The sequence below is a fragment of the Capra hircus genome, chromosome 5 (assembly GCF_001704415.2).
Source record: "Capra hircus breed San Clemente chromosome 5, ASM170441v1, whole genome shotgun sequence".
NCBI classification, from domain to species: Eukaryota; Metazoa; Chordata; class Mammalia; order Artiodactyla; family Bovidae; genus Capra; species Capra hircus.
In genome coordinates, this window is record NC_030812.1 from 78,710,561 (window position 1) to 78,734,649 (window position 24,089).

General features: G+C 38.5%; 1 protein-coding gene across 1 annotated transcript in view; it reads left to right on the forward strand.

The window, feature by feature from the left end:
- Positions 1-20,759, forward strand: part of LOC102181933 (ovochymase-1) — a 67,506-nt gene extending 46,747 nt beyond the window's left edge. Inside the window, exons 15-20 of the mRNA XM_018049053.1 lie at positions 1,627-1,851; positions 7,203-7,328; positions 8,946-9,081; positions 10,045-10,184; positions 20,441-20,566; positions 20,674-20,759. Coding sequence (XP_017904542.1) covers positions 1,627-1,851; positions 7,203-7,328; positions 8,946-9,081; positions 10,045-10,184; positions 20,441-20,566; positions 20,674-20,759 — 839 coding nt within the window. The remainder of the gene's footprint in view (positions 1-1,626; positions 1,852-7,202; positions 7,329-8,945; positions 9,082-10,044; positions 10,185-20,440; positions 20,567-20,673) is intronic.

Consider the following 24,089-nt stretch of genomic DNA (forward strand, 5'->3'; position numbering starts at 1 on the left):
TTTTATTAAAGTGTTAAAAGAGACAGAGAAAGCTTCTGACATAGACAATCTGAAGGTGCCCGGGGATCTCCACACAAGCTCCCATCCTAATTACACCTGAGGAACCCCGGGTATTAATAACTGGGGAGGGCCAGTCAGTTGACTTCTTTTGGACACCAGAGCAACTTTCTCTGTGCTCACTGAAGCCCCTGGTCCACTTTCCTCCTGATCCACTACTGTAATGGGACTGTCTGGATGAGCCAAACATTATTATGTCAGTCATCCTTTAAGTGGCAACTTTCTCTGTGCTGTTTCCTCACGAGTTTCTAATCATGCCAGCGTCTCCCTCACCCCTTCTGGGGAAGGATATATTGAACAAGGTCCAGGTCTCTGTTTTCATGAATATGGAATCAGCTCTTTTTAATGGAACAATCTGTAAATCCTCAAGTGTGGGCTGATGAAAAAAACTGTGGGTTGAGGACAAAATGCTGTTCCTGTCCTTATAAAGCTCAAAGACCCTCACCTATTTCCACATCAAAAGCAGTATCCCCTAAAGCCTGAGGTTAAGGAAGGGTTAATAGCCATCATTGAGAATTTAAAGGAGCAGGGGCTATTAATTCCCTGTAATAGTCCGTACAACACTCCTATTTTGGGTGTGGAAAAGTTAAATGATAAATGGAGACTAGTTCAAGATTTACAAATAACAAATGAGGCTGTGGTTCCTTTTACTCATATGCCAAAAACAAATGGATTTTCTTGTTTACAAGTCTATGTCAGAAACTTTCTCTATCCCTTTTTATACTTTAATAAAACTCTGCTCTACAAAACTCTTGAGTGATCAAGCCTGGTCCCTAGTCCTGAAGTTAAATCTTCAGAGATCACAAATTCAACACCGTTCACCATAAGCGATCATATTCATCAATCAAAATGTGAAATCAAACCAATATTGTAAACCAATCATCAACCAATTAAAAATAAATATTTTTAAAATGTGTTCATTTGAATACGAGTATTTCAGTTGTAATTGTTAAAAAAAAAATTGTTATCAAGGGAATAGACATAGGGAAAGAAGGAAGAGCCAAGGATGTCACCCGAAGGAGAAGCCAAAGTCAGGGTCAGTGGGACAGAGCGCTCCTAGCATCTGAAGCTCTGCAGGTACCCGAGCAGGTACAGCAGTGCCCTTAGACTTAAGAACAAATTGAAGATGACATTCAAAGTGTATTCAGCAAATTCTCCTTTCCTGACCTCAATTGCAGACTTCATTTGTCCCAGCAAGATAAGTGCTTATGGAAACCAAACAAGCTTTTAGGGACAGATCTTCAGTTGTGTGTCAAAGAAGGAGAGAAATGAAAACAGGCTGCCATTAGAGAATACAGTGCAGTCCACTTTGCATTTTCTAAGAAATTTTAAAAATTCAGTTAAAAGTCATTTTGAATAATTATTATTTAAATTCTACTTTTACAGTCTCATTTCACAAAACTAGGACACATTAAATGGGGTGATCATTTTATCCAAGACCTTATAACTGATGGTAATTAAGTTTTATTTTTCTTCTTGCAAGCCTAAATTATTCAAATTTATGATAGAATCTCACTTTTCTTTGTCTTTTTGAGTTGGTCCCTGGTGTCTGTGTGTTCTAAATCATAGGCTGTTACCCTGAAGTGGAGTTAGAAGAGCCCAGAGGCTTTTTTTCATCTCCAAGATATCCACTGGATTATAGAGAAAAACTGGAATGTTCTTGGGTGCTCCGAGTTTCACCAAGGAGTATGGCAAAATTTACAGTTGAGTATCTGTTACTGCCTGGGTCTCGTATGTGTCAAGACTCAGCTCTGATTATTTATGAAGAAAACCGCAGTGAGAGAAGAATGTCAGGTAAGCCTTAGGGGCATTTATATGTGTGCTTTTCCTGGGTAAGCAGCTTAAGATCAAAGGGAGAGTTAAACTTGGCAATAATACCTCTGAAATGTTGATTAATGTAGGCATATTTTTATGCATTTATTTTTAGACATGTTTAATATTTTCAAATTTGAATTTACAAAACAGGTATACTAAAGGTTGAGTGAGTGTGTTTGTATGTATGTGTATTCAGAAAAAAAAAGGCAAGAGAGCCCATCTTCAAACGTAGCAGAACCATACCGGAATGCCAGAAGTGTGTATATGACCAAGGAGGGATTAAGATAATTAAAAATCATGTAGGACCTAGAGTGTTGAATTTTAAAATACAGCAAGACACATTGCTACTGCTACGTAGCTTCAGCCGTGTCTGACTCTCTGCGACCGCATAGATGGCAGCCCACCAGGCTCCCCCGTCCCTGGGATTCTCCAGGCAAGAACACTGGAGTGGGTTGCCATTTCCTTCTCCAATGCATGAAAGTGAAAAGTGAAAGTGAAGTCGCTCCGTCGTGTTCGACTTCGCGACCCCATGGACTGCAGCCTACCAGGCTCCTCCATCCATGGGATTTTCCAGGCAAGAGTACTGGAGTGGGTTGCCGTTGCCTTCTCTGGCAAGACACATTAGGTTTTTAAAATTGTGGAATTGAAAAGTTGCTAATAACATACCAACTGTCATTTCATTTCATGTATGGGCAAACCTATTGTGTTTAGCAAAACAAAATTCCCAACTCTTGTTCGTGTAGGTATAATACAGGGTTTTTGGCTCTCAGTAAAGGGGAATGGCGCTAGTGGTAAAGAATCCGCCTGCCAACGCAGGAGACGTAAGAAGATCCCTGGGTCAAGAAGATCCCTGGGAGGAGGACATGGCAATCCACTCCAGTATTCTTGCCTGAAGAATCCCATGGACAGAGGAGCCAGGTGGGCTATAGTTCTTGGGGTCGCAAAGAGTCAAACATGACTGAAGTGACAGCATGCACAAAGCAGGAGGTGGGAAGGTGCTGGAAATAATTTGGTTGATGGGGACACCTGGAAAGAGAAGTTTATGTATGTTACTGTGAGTGTATGTGGTTGACACACAAATGTGTGTGCTTGATTCAGGAGTGTATGGAAGCCAGGGAATTGCTTTGAGGTTGAGATTGTTTTCTTTGGAAAAATTCTGAGATTGAATTATTGACTTAAAAGGCACAACCATTTATTTAAAGATTCTTTCTTTAGAAATACTGTCTCATTTAGACTGCAGAGGAAACCATTAACTGGCCTGTCCACGGCACATTTTGCCCTATGATCAGATCACCTCCCCATCCACCCTGATTGAAATGGCTTGAGGTCTCCTTGAAAGTGCAATGAGATCCAGAATGCACAGCATGACATTCACCTCCCACTCCCTTAGCTCATCACTCTCTGCTCTCAGGGCCCTTGTCCATCTACCTCTCCCAGCTCTCCAAAGAGCTCTTCTCCATCCAGTCAAGTCTTGACTAGAATGTGCTTTCATTTTTTAATTTGACATTTTAAATACAATTTTAAAGATTACTTTCAATTTACCGTTATTACAAAACAACACATCCTTGAGCCTGTCTTACACCCGAACAGTTAGTACCCCCCTCCCCCATCCCTCTATTGCCCCTCCCCCTTCCCCGCTGGTAACCACTAGTTTGTTCTCGTATCTGTGAGTCTGCTTCTTTTTGTTATATTAACTAGTTGTGGAGTTTTTTAAATTCCACACATAAGTGATATCATACAAGTATTTGTCTTTCTCTGTCTGACTTATTTCACTTAGCATAATGCCCTTCAAGTCTATCGATGTTGCTGCAAATGGCAAAATTTTGTTATTTTTAAATGACTGAGTAGTATTCCTTTGTGTGTGCATGTATCACATCTTCTTTATCCATTCCTCTGTTAACGGATGCTTAGGTGCTTCTATATTTTGGCGAGGGTAAGTAACGTGCTATGTACATTGGGGTGCGTGTATCTTTTGAACTGGTGTTTTTTAAATTTTTTTGGATATATACCCCAGGAGTGGAATTGTTGGGTCATATGGTAGTTTCATTTTTAGCTTTTTGAGAAACCTGATACTATTTTCCACAGAGGCTGTACCAATTTACATTCCCACCGACAGTGTACAAGAGTTCCCTTTTCTCCTCAGAGAACATGCTTTCCTAATGAGGCCTACCTGATTGATGAGAATTGTATCACCTCCCACCTCCAGAATTCTTAATGGCCCTTCTCTTGGCATTATTGTCTTCTAACCTATGATGTTGTTTCATGGGTTCATACCTGTGTCTTCCCTATTAACATGAGCTTCTCGAGGACTGAAACTTGTCTCTTCGTGTCAGGAATCCCGTGTTTAGAACAGTCCTGGATACACAGAAGGCATTCAGTAAATGACTGACTGACTGAACGGTCACCTCCTCAAATAGACATTCTAAGTCTAAAGGACCATCACCCTTTCCCTGCCATGGTCTTTTTCTGTCATATTCTGCACATGTTCTGAACATGTCATTTCATGTGTAGCAGTGGTCTCTATTTGAAATCTTCATTTACCTGACCAAAATGAAAGTGCCATGAGAGCAGGGATCTGGCTATTTTCTTCCCCTCCTATATTTTCCCAAATTGAAATAACAGAGTCTCAGACATTTGTTTTGCATGAATGCATACTACTAAATTTGAGCCTCTTTCACCATGCCTTTAATCTGATATTATCAATTTAATAAGCACTTTTACTTTGTTTAATCATTAATGGGGATACTTTTTTTCCATTTATTAGTTAGCTATATACATTTTCAAATTCCTTGTTACTACCATTATTTTTAAATTTGAGTATTGATCTTATTATTGGTTTATAAGGGCGCTATATATATATGTGTGTGTGTATAACTATATAAAACATTTTTTCCTTTGTCATAAATTACAAGTACTTATTTATAAGGTTGTCATTTGCCTTTAAATTTTGTGTATTTGTATGTTGATATAAATATTTTTAAATTTATTGATTTAAATATATTTCTATGTATTTTCATCTTTGATTTATCTCATTGCTTTTATTTTTAAAAATTTCCCAACTAAGGTCAGAAATTTTTAAATTAAAAAAAATGCTTAATCCTGCTGAAATACATTTTCTCACATGGTGTTAGTGTTGTGTTAATGTTAGTCGCTCAGTCGTGTCTGACTCTTTGAGACCCCATGGACTGTAGCCCACCAGGCTCTTCTGTCCATGCACTTCTCTAGGCAAGAATACTGGAGTGAGCACCCATTCCTTTTTCCAGGGTATCTTTCTGACCCAGGGATCAAACCCAGGTTCCCCGCATTGCAGGCAAATTCTTTACTGCTGAGAGACCAGGGAACCCCTCTCATATGGTAAAATGATTTATGACTGATTCCTTTTTTAGAAAAAATGATTTCCTCTTTAATTTATAGCTATCTTTATCATATACTGGGGCTTCTCTCATAGCTCAGTTGGTAAAGAATCTGCCTGCAGTGCAGGAGACCCCAGTTAGATTCCTGGGTCGGGAAGATCCACTAGAGAAGGGATAGGCTACCCACTCTGGTATTCTTGGGCTTCCCTTGTGGCTCAGCTGGTAAAGAATCTGCCTGCAATGAGGGAGACCTGGGTTCCATTCCCTAGGTTAGGAAGATCCCCTGGAGAAGGGAAAGGCTACCCACTCCAGTATTCTGGCCTGGAGAATTCCATGGACTATGCAGTCCATGGGGTCGCAAAGAGTTGGGCATGACTGAGTAACTTTCACTTCACTTCACTTTATCATATACCAGGCTCTCAAATAGAAATAAATGATTTCTGGAAAAACCAGGCTTCCCTGGTGGCTCAAACAGTAAAGAATCTGCCTACAGTGCAGGAGCCTTGGATTCGATCGCTGGATGGGGAAGATCCCCTGGAGAAGGGAATGGCAACCCACTTGAGTATTCTTGCCTGGAAAATTCCGTGGACAGAGGAGCTTGGTGGGCTGTAGTCCATGGGGTTGCACAGAGTAGGACACGACTGAGTGACTAACACTTGCCTTTTTCATTGCTATCTACTGAAAACCATGCTTGACTTCGTTGTAGATTACCTGTGGAAACCCTATAATTTTTCAACCTAGCATTTCTTTGATTTGAAATTGTCAGCTTGAAACCTGTAAAATTGTTCTGTCCTTCAGATGATAGCTAGCAGAACTGTAAGGCTATGATAGAGATATTACCTCTTACTCAAGTTGGATAGTATCCTTGTACACTGCAAATGCTATGTTTTTCCCTGTGGGAGCCAGCAACCGTTCAAGAGCTGGATTCATCTCTATTTGCTATAAATATTGACTCATTCTTCAAATAGTATTTCAGCATCATTTACTCTAATATATTATGCCAACTAATGATTTTTCCTTCTTGTAAATAATCTTTTCCCTTTCTTACTCCCTACAAATATATGTGGGACACCTACTGTGGGTCAAGGATTGACTTTTCTTGGTTGTGAGCATCCGATAGTGAACAAAATGGGCAAAAAAATCCCTGCCCTTACCACCATGTATTCTAGGGGGGAGAGGACACATAATATGATAAAATATATATTAGACAGAAGGACTAAGGGAAAATGAGGTGGGAAGAGAGAGAAAAAGCATATGGGATTGCAGATGCCATAGAACTGGGTGCAGAATAACCATCTTTCTGAGCAGATGACATTTAAATAATTATTACAGAAAGACACTGAATTATTCTTAATAGTAGGCGAGTTTGATTCTAAGAAACTCATGGGAATCTTCCTATACCTTCTTAATCAGGCCTCTGAATCATTTGAGAATTATGGTTATAATTTTACATTCTCTTTGACTTAGGTTCTCAAAGTAAAGCAACCAAAAGAAGATTGGCTGTAGGGAGAGATGGTATAGGGAGGGAGGTGGGAGGGGGGTTCAGGATTGGGAACTCATGTACACCTGTGGCGGATTCATGTTGATGTATGGCAAAACCAATATAGTATTGTAAAGTAAAATAAAGTAAAAAAAAAAAAAGTTTCCATCATGGATTTCACAGTGATGTATTATTAATAAATAGGTTACTTTCCTAGGAGAGAAATGGCATATCAGCCTCATATTAAAGATAAAGTAATGTGTTACCTATTGTCTTTCACGGGAACAATGGGACATAACAGACTGTAACAAGTATTCAATTTTGGGATCTAGATTCTGCTCCTGACTCCCCACCCCCTAGTCCGTGACTTTGGGTGAGTCATTTGAATTCTAGAATGCTGTTCCTCAGTTTTCAGAGTGGAATTTAGTTGCCATGCCTAAATGAGAAACTTTTAAAAATGTTCTTCTTTTTTATCAAATTTGATTTTTTTAACCTAGGTAAATTATGTGGAAGAAGGCTTTATCCAGTGGTTTTCATGAGCTCGGGACCGCTGGTGAGGGTGACATTTCATTCCAGTGTGCAAGGTGCTTTTGGCATAAATTATATTGTCTTTAGAGTCCAAGGTATGTTCTAACTTATAAAGTTAAAACTAGCATTGAAACATATATATTACCATATGTGAAATAGATAACCAGTGCAAGTTTGATACATGAAGCAGGGCACCCAAAGCCAGTGCTCTAAGACAACCCAGAGGGATGGGATGGGGAGGGAGGTAGGAGGGGGATTTCAGGACAGGGGAACACATGTAAACCCATGGCTGATTCATGTCAATGTATGGCAGAAACCCCCACAATGTTGTGAAGTAATTAGCCTTCAATTAAAATAAATAAATTAAATTTTAAAAAACTCAGTGTTTTTCTTTTTAGGGATATTTCAAAACTTATGCACTGTTTTGTAAGAAATGTTATGTTTCTGTGGGGAATGAGTTTATGTTTGAAGGGGAAATCTTTTTAAATGATCTGATTTTGGTCTGATCCAAGAGAAAAACTACTTAGTGAATAACTTGACTGACTTGTACATCATTCAGAACTGTGACTCATGGACATGGCGATACAATATATTAACTGCAAAGTAGTATTAATGTTTTTATCATGATTGTGATTTTATACCACAGTTAGCCTGTCCTATAACCATTATCCTTGTGGATTGAAGATTTGGGTTCTAAATCTTAGCTGGCTGATTAGCTCCAGACAATTCTTTATCTCTATACGAGTTTCCTTTATAGTGATATTGTAAAAATGAAAGGTTAGAATGAGTTTTGAGGACAAGCTAAATAAATAGTAGAGGCTGATATAAATGTAAACTGTATGCAATTCAGGCTTATTACATTTTCAGACATGTAATTAATGAGATTTTTGACTCTTGATGAGCATAGGTAACCAAAAACTAGTTTCTTTCCTTGGCACTGAAAAGCATTGCAGAGATATACCTGGAAAAAAGTTAAATGAGAAACAAAAAGAAAAGCATGTATATCATATGAAATTTGTTTTCCTAAAAACTGTAGTATAAATATTGCTTTAACAAATATCATATATCATTTGTATGTGGAATCTAAAATAAGATACAAATGAATTTATAAAACAGAAACAGACTGACAGACATGAAAAAACAAACTTATGGTTACCAAAGGGGAGATGGGGGAGGGGAGGGGAAAGTTAGGAGTTTGGGATTAGCAGATACAAACTATTATATGTAAATAGCAAGACCCTACTGTATTGCACAGGGAACCGTATTCAGTATCCTGTGATAAACCATAATAGGAAAAAAATGTATATATATATATATATATATATATATATATATATATATATATATATGACTGAATCACTTTCTGTATACCAGCCACTAACACAGCATTGTAAATCAACTATAGTTGAATTAAAATTTTTTAAAAAGAATATTGCTTTTAAATGGACTTATGTAGGGAATCTACATCATCTACAGTTATTCCTCTTTATCTTCCATAGACCTTAGGCTGTGCCAAATATAATTTGAGAGAGGTGCTGGTTTTCTGTAACCTTTGAATATTTCAGATAGAAAAATTTTTAGTGAAACTAACCACCTCCTGTTAACTTTCTCTAAAACAGGGAGGAAAACTGACAGCTCTGATCTGAAAAGGCATATAACAAGCCTCTTAAAAATTAGTTTTACCTCATTTTTTTTTCCTTCTTTATTTCTAGGTCCAAAAGGCAGTAAAAGCACCCAGTCTCTTCAGAGTTCAAACCAAGAGCATGTGGCCACTTGTGAGGATGTTATTCTGACCAAACCAGCAGGGATCATACAATTCCCGAGATACTTTCACAGAACCATTAAGAGGTGAGGATGGAATTTTTATTATAATGAAAGTTTTTGAATGATCACTTGACAAGCAGCAACATTTGTTATCTGTTTAAGGAATTATTTTCCATCTGCTTTCCTGAAAGAATGGACTTTGAGACGATAACTGATTTGAAGTCTTAAGTATACAGAACCTGTATGTGAGATTACCCCTGCTGATAAGCTGTATTTTCCTAACAAAAGAGATCACTTGTTAGGTAAAGTGAAAAGCCGAATCTCTATCAAAGAGCTTTGGAGATTGAAATAATGTATGTAAAACCTTCTGGCACATAGTAGTACTCAATAAGTGGTTCATATAATATGCCACGGTAAAAAGAGAACTTTCCCTAAATTAAACAAAGAGTGACTCATTGGAAAAGACTCTGATGCTGGGAGGGATTGGGGGCAGGAGGAGAAGGGGACGACAGAGGATGAGATGGCTGGATGGCATCACTGACTTGATGGACATGAGTCTGAGTGAACTCTGGGAGTTGGTGATGGACAGGGAGGCCTGGCGTGCTGCGATTCATGGGGTCTCAAAGAGTTGGACACGACTGAGCGACTGAACTGAACTGAACTGAAACTTAAAGTGAGAAACAAAAAGTGGAGATTCATATAGTATCAATCCTAAGTAAATGTGTATGATTTGGGGAAGTTTAGGGCAAATTGACACAGGAATATTTCAGTAACTCTTATGGACTGCCAATTAGAATTTAGAATAATACATGTCCTTGACCAGCCATTCACATAATGGGTGTACTTGGTTAAAACTTTTGACAAATTCAAAAGTATTAGAGAATATTTTTACTGTTATAATTTAAAATTTTCTTTCACCTAAACACAAAAGAAGCAGGTACAGTCAATAACAGTGACTCACTGAGTGATGCATTAAATTCTGAACAAAGTAAATAACAACATATACTACTGAGAAATAATTTCTAACTTTCTTTTGTTGTGCTATAGCTGCCACTGGAGATTACTAGCCCCTATAAATCATATCATTCGCCTTGATATTATCAACTTCCAGAAGCAACCAATGCCCTTGGCCTGTCAGGGTCACCTGTGGGTTTATGAAGGATTTGGATCAGGCAAAAAATTAATAGGTAACCAATTTCCCATGAAGAACCATGCTATTGATTTTATTTTGTAAAATATTCTTAGATCATTTTATATTCAGTGTGTGAATTACAGATGACATAAATTAGTCTCTTCTTAAATGTGATATTGAAATAGCCTGTTGCTGTTACTATTTTTTTAAATTTGTAATTGAAATTAACCTAATACTCTGATTAAGTTAAAAACGAAACCCAACTACGTGCTGTTTACTTGAGTCATACATAGATGAAACTTGGCCAGAAATGCTAAAAATAAAGGATGAATAAACAGTCTCAAACAAATGCAGCACAAGAAAACTGAGAGTATAATATTAATCAGGGAAAATAATGTTCACAGTCAGTCAGTCATTCAGTTCAGTCGCTCAGTCATGTCCGACTCTCTGCAACCCCATGAATCGCAGCACGCCAGGCCTCCCTGTCCATCACCAACTCCCGGAGTTCACTCAGACTCACATCCATCGAGTCTGTGATAAATGGCCTTATTAATTAGATAGTAGTCAAAAACCTGATTACAGTGACTTAAATTTATTATTGTGAAAGAATGAGAAATGCGGAGGCATGCAGATGCACCACCAACTCAACAGTTCAACCCTGTGAGGACTGGAATTATTGCTGTTCTCTTGGCCTTTTCCTAGTGGTTCCGTAGTGACTATTTCAGTTGTGGCCATTACAATGGAGAGAAAAGAAGAAAGTGCCCAGGGAAGGGTTATCACCATGGAGAAAGCAATATGTCTCCAGGAGTCCTGTAGCATATTGAAGTCACTTTGGCCAGATTTTTCACATGGCCACACCTAACTGAGAGCGAGATGACTAGAGAAAAGGGAAATGGAAGCATAGTTTGGGCTGGCTGACCAAAGTTGCTCAGTTAGTTAGGATATAGCAGCCTAGAGTTCTGAAATCTGATGATCCTGGGTCCAGTAGACTGCAGTTCTACCACTTGGTAATTCAGTGACTTTGGGAATGTTTCCAAAGCTTTTTCAATTAGTCACTGTCCTCATTGGTAACGTGATGAAAACTACCTGTAACTTTTCATGTTATTTAAGTAAAAAGACACAGCATCACTAGCACATATGTACATGAGTATTACAAATTCCCAATGTGCCTAAGTCAGAGATATAGGTGCCTAATGTAACAAGGTGACTCCCGGAGAGAGGATGTATAGCATTTTGCTGGCCTTTGTCTCTCTAGGAAGGTCCCAGATGTCAGTGTCCCTCTCCACGTTGATCAACTACTGCCAGAGTTGATCAAACAGCCAATTGCTAAACCACTGTTCTTTTATTCTTTAGGCTTACATTAACATCCCAGAAATAGGTGCATTGACAATCTTTGTGTTTCTACTTAAGGGAATATTAGTAAACATGGAGCTTTTACATAACATCAGAAGGGCATAGCTTTCTGTGGGGAGAGTGCAGCATCTAGGCTAGTATCTTTGGAAATTATCTCCACTTCTTGCTTTCTTGCCTTACAGAATACCTGTAACTTGTACTGCTTCATGAGGTTAGTTTGATAATTAAATGACAGAGTGCATGTTAATCAATATAAAAGAAACCAGGCACCTGCAGTGTTTCAATTAGAATTACACCTCTAAATTTGTATTTTAAAATTGTGCTGCTTAGAAGAAAAGATTAGGCTATTATTTCCCTATTGTCCCTCAATGGAGTGTCGGAGAACACAAGGTTTGAAAGAACAAAGAAATACAGAAAAAGGAAAAAGAGTACATTAACTATGTCAGTTATAATTTATAATATTGATGAATTGTATCTCTGTTGTTCTTGTCATTTGTTCTTCACTTAGAATTCATTCATAAAATATATGTATTATTTCCTATCTTCTTCCACAAAAAGTTTTTTAACTCTATTTCAATTTTTGCAAATAAGACAGCCTCTAGTGGTTAACTCAATTTTTGAGGTCAATAGGTTACTGAATGAATATTTTAAACATAGTAAACAATGCTATATCCCTAGAATGCACAAATAGTTTAATATTGAAAATGTATTATCTAAAACCTAGGTCAAATTAGGAAAAATAAATATAAATCAATGATAAAATAATCATATCCATAAAACCATCCAAGTAAAAATTAGTTAAAAGTTATAATGTAAAAATCACTTTGGTTATAATTAGTCACAAAAACCATGTGGCTAGGAATAACATTGAAATGTGAGTTTTATTGCACAAATATGAAATTTACACATGTGTGCACATGTGCACACACACACATATCTGAATAGAGAAAAGTACCACGTTCTAAAACTGGAAGACGAAATTAACATTAATCCACCCCAAGTTACTTTAAAAATATAGCAAAATCCCAATGGTAATTGTCTTTGGAGAACAAGGAGGAAATTGATAGTAACTCTAAAGTTTATCCTTAACTAGAACTAGCTGAAAATGTTTTGGGGGGAAAAATGACCAGATGATGAGGTGAATTATCAATATAAAAACATACTCTGAAGTAACCATAATTAAAACAGAGTAGTACTGGTACAAAAGAGACACACATGAGTAGACCAGAAGGGGCCCAAGAAACTATAAGGCATTTTAATGTGATAAATTTTGCATTGCAGATCAGGGAGGGAAATATAAATTATATTCTTCATCACCTCAAAGAACAGTTGAGTAAAGAGCTAAGCATTTTTCTTAAGGCATTAAAAGTTTATAAAATAAGCAATTATCTTAGTTATGAATGGAGAAGGATTCTAATGTAAAAGCAATTGAAGACAACAGGAAATTATCAATAAATTCCTATATAACTAAAAACTTCCTTAAACAGAAGCAAAATAAAAAACAAGTAACAAACTGAGGATTTTCAACAACTCTGAGAAAGGTTTAAGGTAATTAATATAGGGGATGTATATAAATCAGTATTAGAAAAGCCCAAATATGTAAAAAAATTAATAACAGCCCAAATATGTTTGATTTAGCATTGAAAAAATGTCAGGTTAAAACCAGAATTCCCAAAGCTTTTACGTCTTTTGTTCATTTTCCTAAAGAATTGTGAACTATTAACCCAAGTGATTTTGAAAAGGCAAAAGCGCTGGATTAACCCTCAACCTCTTTTGATCGATAAGGAAAGTTAATGAATACTTATATATCAGTTACTATACAATCTAAATTAAATCTCTCTTTATTTTTCATTTCTGTCACAATGAAGTTAATCTTCTGGCCATCTGTTTACTAAGAAGGGCAGTTCTTATAATAGTGAAAAGCTTAATAGTTCTAGAATCGTTGACTTGAAACTCTGTGTGCATAGCAAGCTACCTTTGTTAGAATGTTTGTTTCACAGAATACTATGTATGGTCAGTTAAACTTAGAAATGGTTTGTCACAGGAAGCACACTTGAATCATCAGCCCTATAATAATTAACAGTGACTCAACAATTATAAAGCACAGATGCATTCTTTTCGAATCAAGAGGATCCCTAACATAAAACAATTTAAAAATAGTACAATAAATAATACTTTAACCAACTGATTTTAAAATACGATTCAGAATTACTATTTTCCTAGGGTGGTTCCATGGTAAAGAATCCACCTGCCAAGCAGGAGACGTGGATTCGATCCCTGGGGTCAGGAAGATCCCCTGGAGAAGGAAATGGCAACTCACTCCAGTATTCTTGCCTAGGAAATCCCATGGACAGAGGAGCCTGGTGGGCTACAGTCCACCGGGTCACAAAGAATCGGACACGACTGAGTGACTAAGCAGCAGCAGCTGCTCAATAATACAAAAATGGGCAAGTGATCTGAATGGGCAATTAATAGACAAATACATGTGAGAAAAAATACTTAGCCTCTTTAAAGCAGAGATGAAAAAAATTTACCTACTTAACTGACAAAAATAATTGAAGAATGATTATACTTAGTAAATAAAATGCAGTGTAACAGACATTTTCATGTTGTTGTTTAGGTATAATACATAGTTTCTTTCTGGAGCAAGATAGAGAAATGTTTTTCAAAAGCGATAAATCTATAACTTTCATTCAGTGTTTCTATTTTTATCCATACTTTTAAGAAATATACTTTACATTTATGTACAAGATATTCATTCAGCTAGTGTTATTTAGGATCAAAAAAAGGGATCAAAATAGGAAATTGGTTAAGAAAAGTATAGCAAATCCATAGGATAAAATGTTATACCACCACTAAATGAAATATTTTCATCTAACTTTTTTTAGAATACAGGAAAATCCTACTGTGATATTAAGAGAGAAGATTGGAATGAAAAAAAATTACATAGTATATATATATATATATATGTATATATATATATATATATATATAAGTATGACTAAAGGTCTAATAGAGACCATTAGGTGTCATTTTCAAGGCTGTCCCTAAGTCCTTGAGGAAGTCAGTCCAGGTATTTTATCAGGTTTCTTTTGTGTCTGGGCCTGTGCACTCAAGGACAAAAAGGAATTGAGGTTCCTGGGCCAAGGGCATGCAGAAAAAAACATCCTTTGGGCTTCCCTGATAGCTCAGTTGGTAAAGAATCCATCTGCAATGCAGGAGACCCCAGTTCGATTCCTGGGTTGGGAAGATCCCCTGGAGAAGGGAAAGGCTACCCACTCCAGTATTCTGGCTTGGAGGTTGCAAAGAGTAGAATTTGACTGAGCGACTTTCACTTTCACTTAAATCTAACACAGTAAACCAATTGGCTTCCCCTGGGATTTGAGTTAGGATAGTATTAAGGATTAGGCGCAATAGGATAAATGGGTCCAACAGTTTCATTAATAGCCCTTAGGTCCTGTACAAATTGATAGTCTCCAACAGGTTTAAGAATAGGTAATACCAGAGTATAATATGGTGACTGACAAGGTACCAGTAATAAACCATATGATACTTCTTCACTGTAGGAGAAATTCCTCTCTAGGCTTCTAGCTTTAGGGGATATTGTTTTTCACAGGCATATTCTCATCCAGGTCTTAGCCTGGTAACTACTGGTCAAATGTCTTTGTCTAAGACCCAGACCTCAATGTTCCAAACTTCAGGGTTTACCAGGGCTTCTATCTCAGTTGTAGATTCAGCCTGTTTATTTTCATTCTCTGTTAAAATCATTTGGTGATGAGTAAGTTTTCCTTAAGGGCTTCCCTGATGACTCAGCAGGTAAAGAATCTGCCTGCAGCGCAGGATACACAGGACATGCAGTTTCCATTCCTGGGTCAGGAAGATCCCCTGGAGGAGGAAATGGCAACCCACTCCAGTGCCTGAAAATTCCCGTGGACAGAGTAGCCTGGTGGGCTACAATCCAAAGGGTTGCAAAGAGTCAGACACGACTGAGCAACTAAGCACAATGTGACACAAGGTTTCGTTGTTCCTTTAGGAACAGAGTGGCCTCTAACTAGTTTAATAAATCTCTTCCCATTAAAGGGACAATCAGGTACAAACAAAAAGGAAGGTAAAAGTAGTTGACTGTTAGTGTTACACGTAAATTGTTCTAGGAAAGTGTTCCCTTGTCTTTTTCCTGATATTCCCATTACATATTCTTTATGATTGTTAAGATTTCCAATCCTTTAGGTTAAGACTGAGAAGGTTGTACCAGTGTCTATTATAAGACATTCTATCAAGTTGCCTGCTACTTCAGTGACTACCCCAGGCTCAGAATTAATTATATAGATGATATCTCTAGGCAGAGCCACTTCTGGCCTCAGGCCCCTCTATCTTCCGATTGTGAAGCCTAATGGCCCCCATCACTTGCTGGCAACTGAGGTAACCCCTCTGCCCGTGCACTGACTGTTGGCAAAGGGTACATTGATCACAATCTTTCCTCCAGTGTCTCTTCTGACCACACAGGGCACAGTGAATTTGTTTGGGTACCCATGGGCCTTATGGTCCACCATGGTCAGATTGGCCCAAAAAACCTGGCCTCTCCTTTGGTGGTCCCTCAGAAGACAAATCCTTTGTAATCATTTGAGCCTTTTGTTTGTCGCTCTGCAGGCATTCAGCCTTTTGGGCCACATCGCTATAATGAAAACTGAATAAGCCAATTGGAGTGAATCATTTAGAGGGGTTTGAGGACCAGCAGTTATCTTTTGAATTTTGTGCCTGATGTCTGGGGTAGACTGAGCTTTGAAATACACAGCCAAAAGGACTGTCCCTCGGGGGAAGGGGATCCTCATTTGCATACTTTCTAAAAGTTTCCTCTAATCTCTCTTGAAAAACTGCAGGGTTTTCATTTGGTCCCTGTTGGACTTCTTTTACTTTCTCATAATAAACAGACTTTACCATTCATGTCTTCTATCAAACAGTTAATCATACTGTCCTGTCTGTCCCTGTCAGTAGAATTCATCTGGTGATTCTACTGTGGATCAGCATCAGGGACAGAGTCATTCCCCACTTGAAACACTGCATGTCCTGGTTGGGCCCTAGTTGCCATTTGGTCAGCACTGTCCCTGGCTGCTAGTATTATATGCTGTTTTTCCCCTGGGATGCAGCAATGGGATAGTGAAAAATCTGCAAATCTCCCCAGGTAAGATCAAAAGTTCTCATTAACCTGGTAAACTCCTTAGTGAAAATTTCAGGGTCCTCAGAAAACTTCCCAATTTATCCCCGACTAGGCTTAGATCAGTAGCTGACAGCCCAGTTTCTATGGGGGGTCTGATCTTCGCATGGCCCTGTACACTGGATCAGCTAAACTGTCTTCTGATTGCTTCCTTAAATTAGCCTTCTGGGTTACATGGATCCCTTCCAGTTACAGTTCCCAAATACAAGGTCATAAAAACTTGAACATGTAATATTTCACTGCATTTTGATTCCCTTCTACAGTGTAAATCTAGTTGCAGTATAGTATTATAATTTAGAGACCTGTTCAGTGTTCACTTTTCTTGGCTCTCTAAATTATATTGCAGCCAAACCTGGTTACATAGCCTGAGAAGTTTTTTCTTTTCAAATCTTGTTCAATTTTTTTCCAGTCCTGGAGTACATGTCCCAGAGGATGTCTGGGGTAGACTGGGCTTTGAAATACACAGCCAAAGAGGGTATCCAGTTGATAGCCAAAGGGGGTATCCAGTTGATACCCAAATTTGACCCATCTTAGACCCAAACCTGAGGAGAGGTCTCTGCTATCCAAAAGTTTTGTTCTTGTGCAATTTGATCAAGATTTTCAGTTATGATTTTAGATGGTATCCCTTCCAAAGCAGTCTCCCGGCCAGATGTTAGTGCCCAAGAAATTGCCACAAAGGAATAGTACAGAAGATGTCCCCAGTGGTGCTGATGACGATTTGGAACTTGCCTGGCTGCAAGTCAGAAATAAAAGGGTTAACATTTGCAAGGGCCTGGAGGGAGGATAAGACTGACATCAGGGCCTGGTAGGTCCTCAACTGGGCACTCCTAGTAATTAAGGAAAAGTCCTTTGAATCTTGTAAGCTGGTTCCCTGCCAGATTGAGAGAGAAGAGTGAATTGTTACACCTTGGTGATCATACAGGTCTTTTGGAGTTAAAAGATATGGAACAGATAGAGAGCATAGAAGGAAAACCTCAGGGTGAAAGAGAAGAGATTGCTAAATCCTGCAACATCATATAGCGACTGGATGTGTACAAGCACAGCCATTCCACTGCCATGGTATGTATCTATGTAGCCAGGACTCAGACCTGGTCAAAGCAACCCAGACAGTGAAATTCCTTCTTTTTCACATACCATTGCCCTTGTCTCCTGTACCAGCAATAAGATTCTTTCTGTATTTCCATACTACCTTTCCATGGCAACCCATACTGATTGCCATCATTTCTCCAGTTCTTTAAACACCCATGTCATTGTTCCCCTGGCTTGTATCTCAGAATCCAGTCAGAGCCGTAAAGCTCTCGGGGTTGATTGGCCTGACTGAAACGGGTTGTCATCAGTGGAGTGTCCTCCCCAGAACTTCTGACCCATGGCATCCCATGGCCCAACTAGGACCCGACCCCAGACCTTCTTATCTTACTACAGTCCTGCTCTGGTCACCAGCTGGAATCACTGGGTGTTGTTTCCAGGGCTCTGAAGAGCTCCGGCACCACAGTCCTTTATGTCTCGGCCCAGAAATTAGTTCAGTAAGAGACAAAGTGGTTGATAGGAAGTGATTTATTAGAATAGGACATTTGTAAGGTTCACAAGTGGGAAGACAAGCACTGCGCTGCTCGAGTACTCAATGGGTTACATTTTTGTAATCAGAGAAAGAGTGAGGGGAGGGAGATCTTCTTTGTATTTCTTGAGTTGAAAGAAAGTAGAACTTCCATCATCAGCTTCCTGCCCCAGGTAGGGCAGGGAAGTTTACTTCGACTGTCAGAGCACTTGGAAAAATATTTTCAAGTCTCAGTACAATGAGGGCCTTTCATTGTGAAAAGTCATCTTTCCATAAATGATTATTTTTTTGTGTGCACAGAGCCTGTTTTGGTGGTCATTAATTTAATGACATCACTGGGCAGTTTGTAGGGCTTATTTTCTACTGTTGTTCTTTTGTTTGGGGGGCTTTGTGCAAAGAACATGTCAAGGCCAAAGAACATGTTTGGGGGTTACTAACTCACTGGCCTTACTGAGCAGGATGTAGGTTTCATGCTTCCATTGTTTTGTTGTTTGTGGGCGTGTCCTCTGTTTCTGTTGCATCGTTTTGTTTTTGTTGCTTAGTAAGTTAGCCGTGACCCATTTAGACAACATATTAAAAAGCAGAGACGTTACTTTGGCAACAAAGGTCAGTCTAGTCAAAGCTGTGGTTTTTCCAGTCGACAGGTATGGATGTTAGAGTTGGACTATATAAAAAGCTGAGCACCAAAGAATTGATGCTTTTGAACTGTGGTGTTGGAGAAAACTCTTGTGAGTCCCTTGGACTGCAAGGAGATCCAACCAGTCCATCCTAAAGGAAATCATTCCTGAATATTCATTGGAAGGACTGATGTTGAAGCTGAAACTCCAATACTTTGGCCACCTGATGTGAAGAACTGATTCATTTGAAAAGACCCTGATGCTGGGGAAGATTGAAGGCAGGAGGAGAAGGGGATAAGAGGATGAGATGGTTGGATGGGATCACCGACTCGATGGCCATGAGTTTGAGTGAGCCCTGGGAATTGGTGATGGACAGGGAAGCCTGGTGGGCTGCAGTCAGTCCATGGAGTCATAAAGAGTCAGACATGACTGAGCGACTGAACTGAACTGAAGTTAGCTTGATTTTATCATTAAGTAAGCCAATCTGACTTTGATGTTAAGTGACTTGTTTTGCTTTATGAGTCAAGCAAGCCGACATTGTTTCAGAATTTTCCTATTACTTTCTTGAGTGATCATTAGTCTTATTGTGGTCTCCCAAAGCCCCCTATAATATATCCCACTCTATCTACAGTTCCCTAATGGGGAACTCACTATTGTGCTCACTATTTGATCATCCCATTCTGTCCCTATCATAGGGAGAAATACACCAATATGTTCAAGTGGATATTTATGGACTGCAAGGTTATAAGTAATTATTTTTTAAATTGTCCAGATTTTCTCTAGTGAAGGATTAAACATTCTGATCTTAAAGAAAACTATAAAAATCAGAAGATGAAAGAAAAATATTATATTCTAGAAGTTGAACTAGATTCATAGGGTAGCAGTTACAGAGAACTTTATAACAGCAGTCTGGCTCACAAGAGAGAGAACCACGGGTAAAGATCAGTCTCCATCATCTTCTGAAGGATGCTTTTAGAAATCCAAGGGCAACAGGAGGTTGAGTGAAACCATTACTAATTAGCCCTAGGATTCTGACTCACAGGAGACCTCTAAGAACTGTTGCCTAAAAAATCTTCTCATTTAGACCAGCTAGCAGTTTTGACTTTTATGCCAATTACTGTACCTTGCCTCTTATTCATTTGGCTGTGCTGTGGATATATGAAAGTTGTATGTAACAAAAGCTGAAATATACTCTTTTATATATGGTTATTTCAATCTTGTGACAAAATATCTTTTAGTTCCCTAATGACCTAGCCAGACCATGTTACCTTCTTTTATATTATATAGCTTTAAAAGACCTACTCAAGTATTTCAGACATTATGAGAACGGGGTACAATGTCCTACTTGGTTTGGAACCACTTTCTTAGGACTGCTTACAGTCACAAATCTAGAGCGTATCTATTCTAATTGGGTTTTGTTTTGCTTAATTTCCCATTATTGTTGGTAGTAGATAAACTATAAATTTGTATAAAAATAGGATTTTTTTCCTTTTACTTTGCTCAATAACTTTTACCTTGATGAATGCTAAGAATGTTGTTTTGCGGGGTGTGGGGTTTTGTTGTTTTTTGGCTAGGAAATCTATGTGAAGGAGATTCACCTTCATTAAAGTCTCATGGTCCTCTTATGATGTTGATTTTCACATACAATACAAGTTTGGCCACGGAAGAATTTTCTTTGAGATATTCTTTTCATATGTCTGGTAAGTCTGTTACTTTGTTCATACTTATATCTGTATGTTTTTGCTTTATTGTGCTTTATTAGAAAATATGTGTCATAAAATAATTTGTTCTTCATTTCATTTGTAAGCTTTAGAAGAGAAGAAAAAGATAGTATTTAAGGTTGTAACTTCCATAATCTGTGGAGGCATCAAAGTAAACATTCATAAAGCATAAGATTTATCAAATTTTTCCATTTTTATTACAGTACCTAATAATTCTGTCTAGTTTTCTGTATACTTGGAATATTATAACAATACAGTAGGAATTTTTCATCCCTAGCCTAACAGTTTCAAGTAATTTTTCTATATTGAAATTGGTTTCCTTAATATACTAATATTAAGAGTAATTGATTCCTTTTTTAAAACTTGTTTGGTGGATAGTTCATATATATTAGATGTAACCAGATTATTGACAAATATGCTTTGCCCAGCATTCCTGTAGTTTTAGTGAAAGCACTGATAGCATTATGAAAATTGAGAACTGTTGCAAATTATGGAAATTGGGTGTTATGGAGAAAACATTTGCAATTATGCTTAATTCTGAATTAAGCATTAGAGTTGCCCTAGTCCTTAAGATTTATCAATTCATACTCATTAAAAATGTTAATTGGAATATAATTAGGGAGTTATTTCTACAAAAAATTTTTACTTAGTCTGGTAATGTGAGAAATGTTGGATGGAGAAAACGAAGATTTGCATCAAGTTCAAATTATATAAGTGAAAGTTGTATCGTAAGGGGCTAACGTAAACAGAATCAAGTTTCCCATTTAGGCATTTAATTATTCAGATTATCACCAAATGGTTTTAAACTTATGCTAGGCTGTGTTTAAAGCACTGAGGATTCAGTGATGAGCAAGACTGTCCCTGCCCTAGAAGAGTTGACAGTCTAGTTGGGAGACAGTCTCTGTAAACAGAGAAGGACAGAGAGTGTTGCTTATCACCCATTTCTACCAGGGTTAAGCCACTGCAGTAGCTGATGGACAGTGCACTCTGTGCTTCAGAGAGAGGAAATTAAAGTGATAACAGGATGCTCTGTGCTTTGAACAAGCAGGCCCCTTACATAGCTAGATGTGTATTTCAGGAAAAATTTTAGTGAACCCAAATTTCATATTTTCATGTAAAAGCACTACAATCATTAGCTTGAGATCTCTGTTCCTTGTGACTAGCAGTAATCTTCTTTCAAGACATGTGCTTGACTGTCCATACTCCCTAGCCAAAATGACACTTAGACCGGCTTCTCCCCTCTACCTCTATGGAACAGCTTGTTCAGAGCTACTGAGCAGTTGTCTCATGGATATAGTCCTCAGTAAGACCCTAAGTGAAACAAAACTCATAGCTCTCATGTTTTGCATTTTTGTTTCAGTCAACCAATCAAATAATCTCAGAAAAATATAGAGTGAAAAAACGACTATATTAAGATTTGACAGGGGGTCTTATTTAGTTTGGTAAAGGATGGGCATGGAATTCTGGCAAATCTTTGTTCTGTTATAGCAAAACACCTTCAAATGTATTTCTAGTCACTCTCTCCCCTTTTACCCTTTCGCTTTTTCTTGAATCCATTCCTATAAGGCTTTCTTTCTTACCCTTCCCCAGATGGTGTTCTTGCCAAAGATACCAGTGACCCCCACAAGTTCAGATCTGACAGTTACTTCTCGGTCATAACAGCTGTATTTGGCATGGATGACCTCTTCTTCCTTCTAGAATTTCATTTGTCATGGCCTCCAGGAAACCACTGTTTCTTGACTGCCTTCTTTCTTCACTGGTCTCCTTGGAGTCTTTTGGCTGGTCGCTCCTCATATTTCCTACCATTAAAAGTTGAGGTGTGCTGGGACCCGGTCCTTGACTTTGTTTTCTTCTTTACCTATACTCACTCTTAAGTAATCTCACCCATCTAATTTAAATACCAATTTAAATACTAATTTAAATACCATCTTTGCACAGACAACACTCAAAGTATATCTCCAGCTTCTAATTTGAACTCTAGGACTGTATATCCAACTGCCTCCCTCTTCATTTGGGTATCTAACAAGCATCTCAAATTTAACATGACCAAAATGCAACTCTTGATTTCCTACCTCTGTTTCCAAATTCTTCCCCCACCGGTCTTCCCCACCTCAGTAGATGGCAACTGCAGTTTACTAATTAAATGTTCAAGCTGTTATATTGTTCATCCTTGACTTTCCTTCTCACATCTGTCATCAGATTTAGAGTTCATCTGTGGACCTGCAGCAAAATTAATCTAGAATCCAACTACCTCTCAACAATTCCATCATAACATTCTAATACAAGCCTTTGCTTAGTCTGTTTTACCCTTAACAGCCAGAATGATCATTTTTAAAATATTTAAAAATTTTGTTGAATTTTTTGACTGTGCTGGGTCTTCTTTGCTGCGTGGACTTTTCTCTGGTTGTGACAAGTAGGGGCTACTCTCTGTCTGTAGTGTGTGGGCTTCTCACTGCGGTGGCTTCCATTTTTGCAGAGCACAGGCTCTAGGCAAGGGGTCTTCAGGAGTTGCGGTATCTGGGCTAAGTAATTGAAGCTCTGGGGCTCTAGGTCACAGTAGTTGTGGCACACAGGCTTAGCTGCTCCTCAGCATGTGGGATCTTCCCAGACCAGGGACCTGTCTCCTGCATTGGCAGCCGGATCCTTTACCACTAAGCCACCAGGGAGGCTCCAAAGTAATCATATTAAAATGAATAATTCACATCATGTTATTCCTCTGCTTAAAACCTTTCAATGTTTTTCCAGCTCACTCTTAGTTGGCCTTACAGTGACCTATGATATTCTGTATGATCTGGCTCTTGGCTACCTCCTTGACTACCTCTCCGATCATTTACCCCAGCCACACCAGCCTTTCTGCTGTTGCTCAGCCATACCAAGCATGCCCCCCTGCTGTTCTCTCCAAATCATACAACCATGCCTACAAATAGATGGTGCTCAATAATTGCTTGAATAAAGGAAATGACATCCTAGCTGGGGTAGATTAGTGAGTAGACAGTAAGATAGTAGCTCCTTACCTAATAAATGAGTAAGAAATACATCTGTCTTGCTTATGAAAATCCCTTTGGCTGAGAGCTAAAGAATGAGTAGGAGTCAGTGAAGCAGACTTCATACGTGTATTCAATTTCTGTTTTCAGATAAACATAAACAACCTTTAGCGCAGACATTTTTCCAACAACAGCGGAAATGTTATAGGTTCACCCTGTATGTGAAGTTTGTTAAAAATCTGACTCATTTGGCCTTCCCTGGTGGCTCAGTGATAAAGAATTTGCCTGCCAATGCAGGAGATGCAAGTTTGATCCCTGATCTGGGAAGATCCCACATAGCGTGGAGCAGCTAAGCCCGTACACCACGACTATTGAGCCTGTGCTCTAGAGCCCAGGAGCCACAACCTGAGCCCACAGGCCACAGCCACTGAAACCTGAGCCCTAGAGCCCATGCTCTGCAACAAGAGAAGCCACCACAATGAGAAGCCCATGAACTGCAACTAGACCAAAGCCCATGC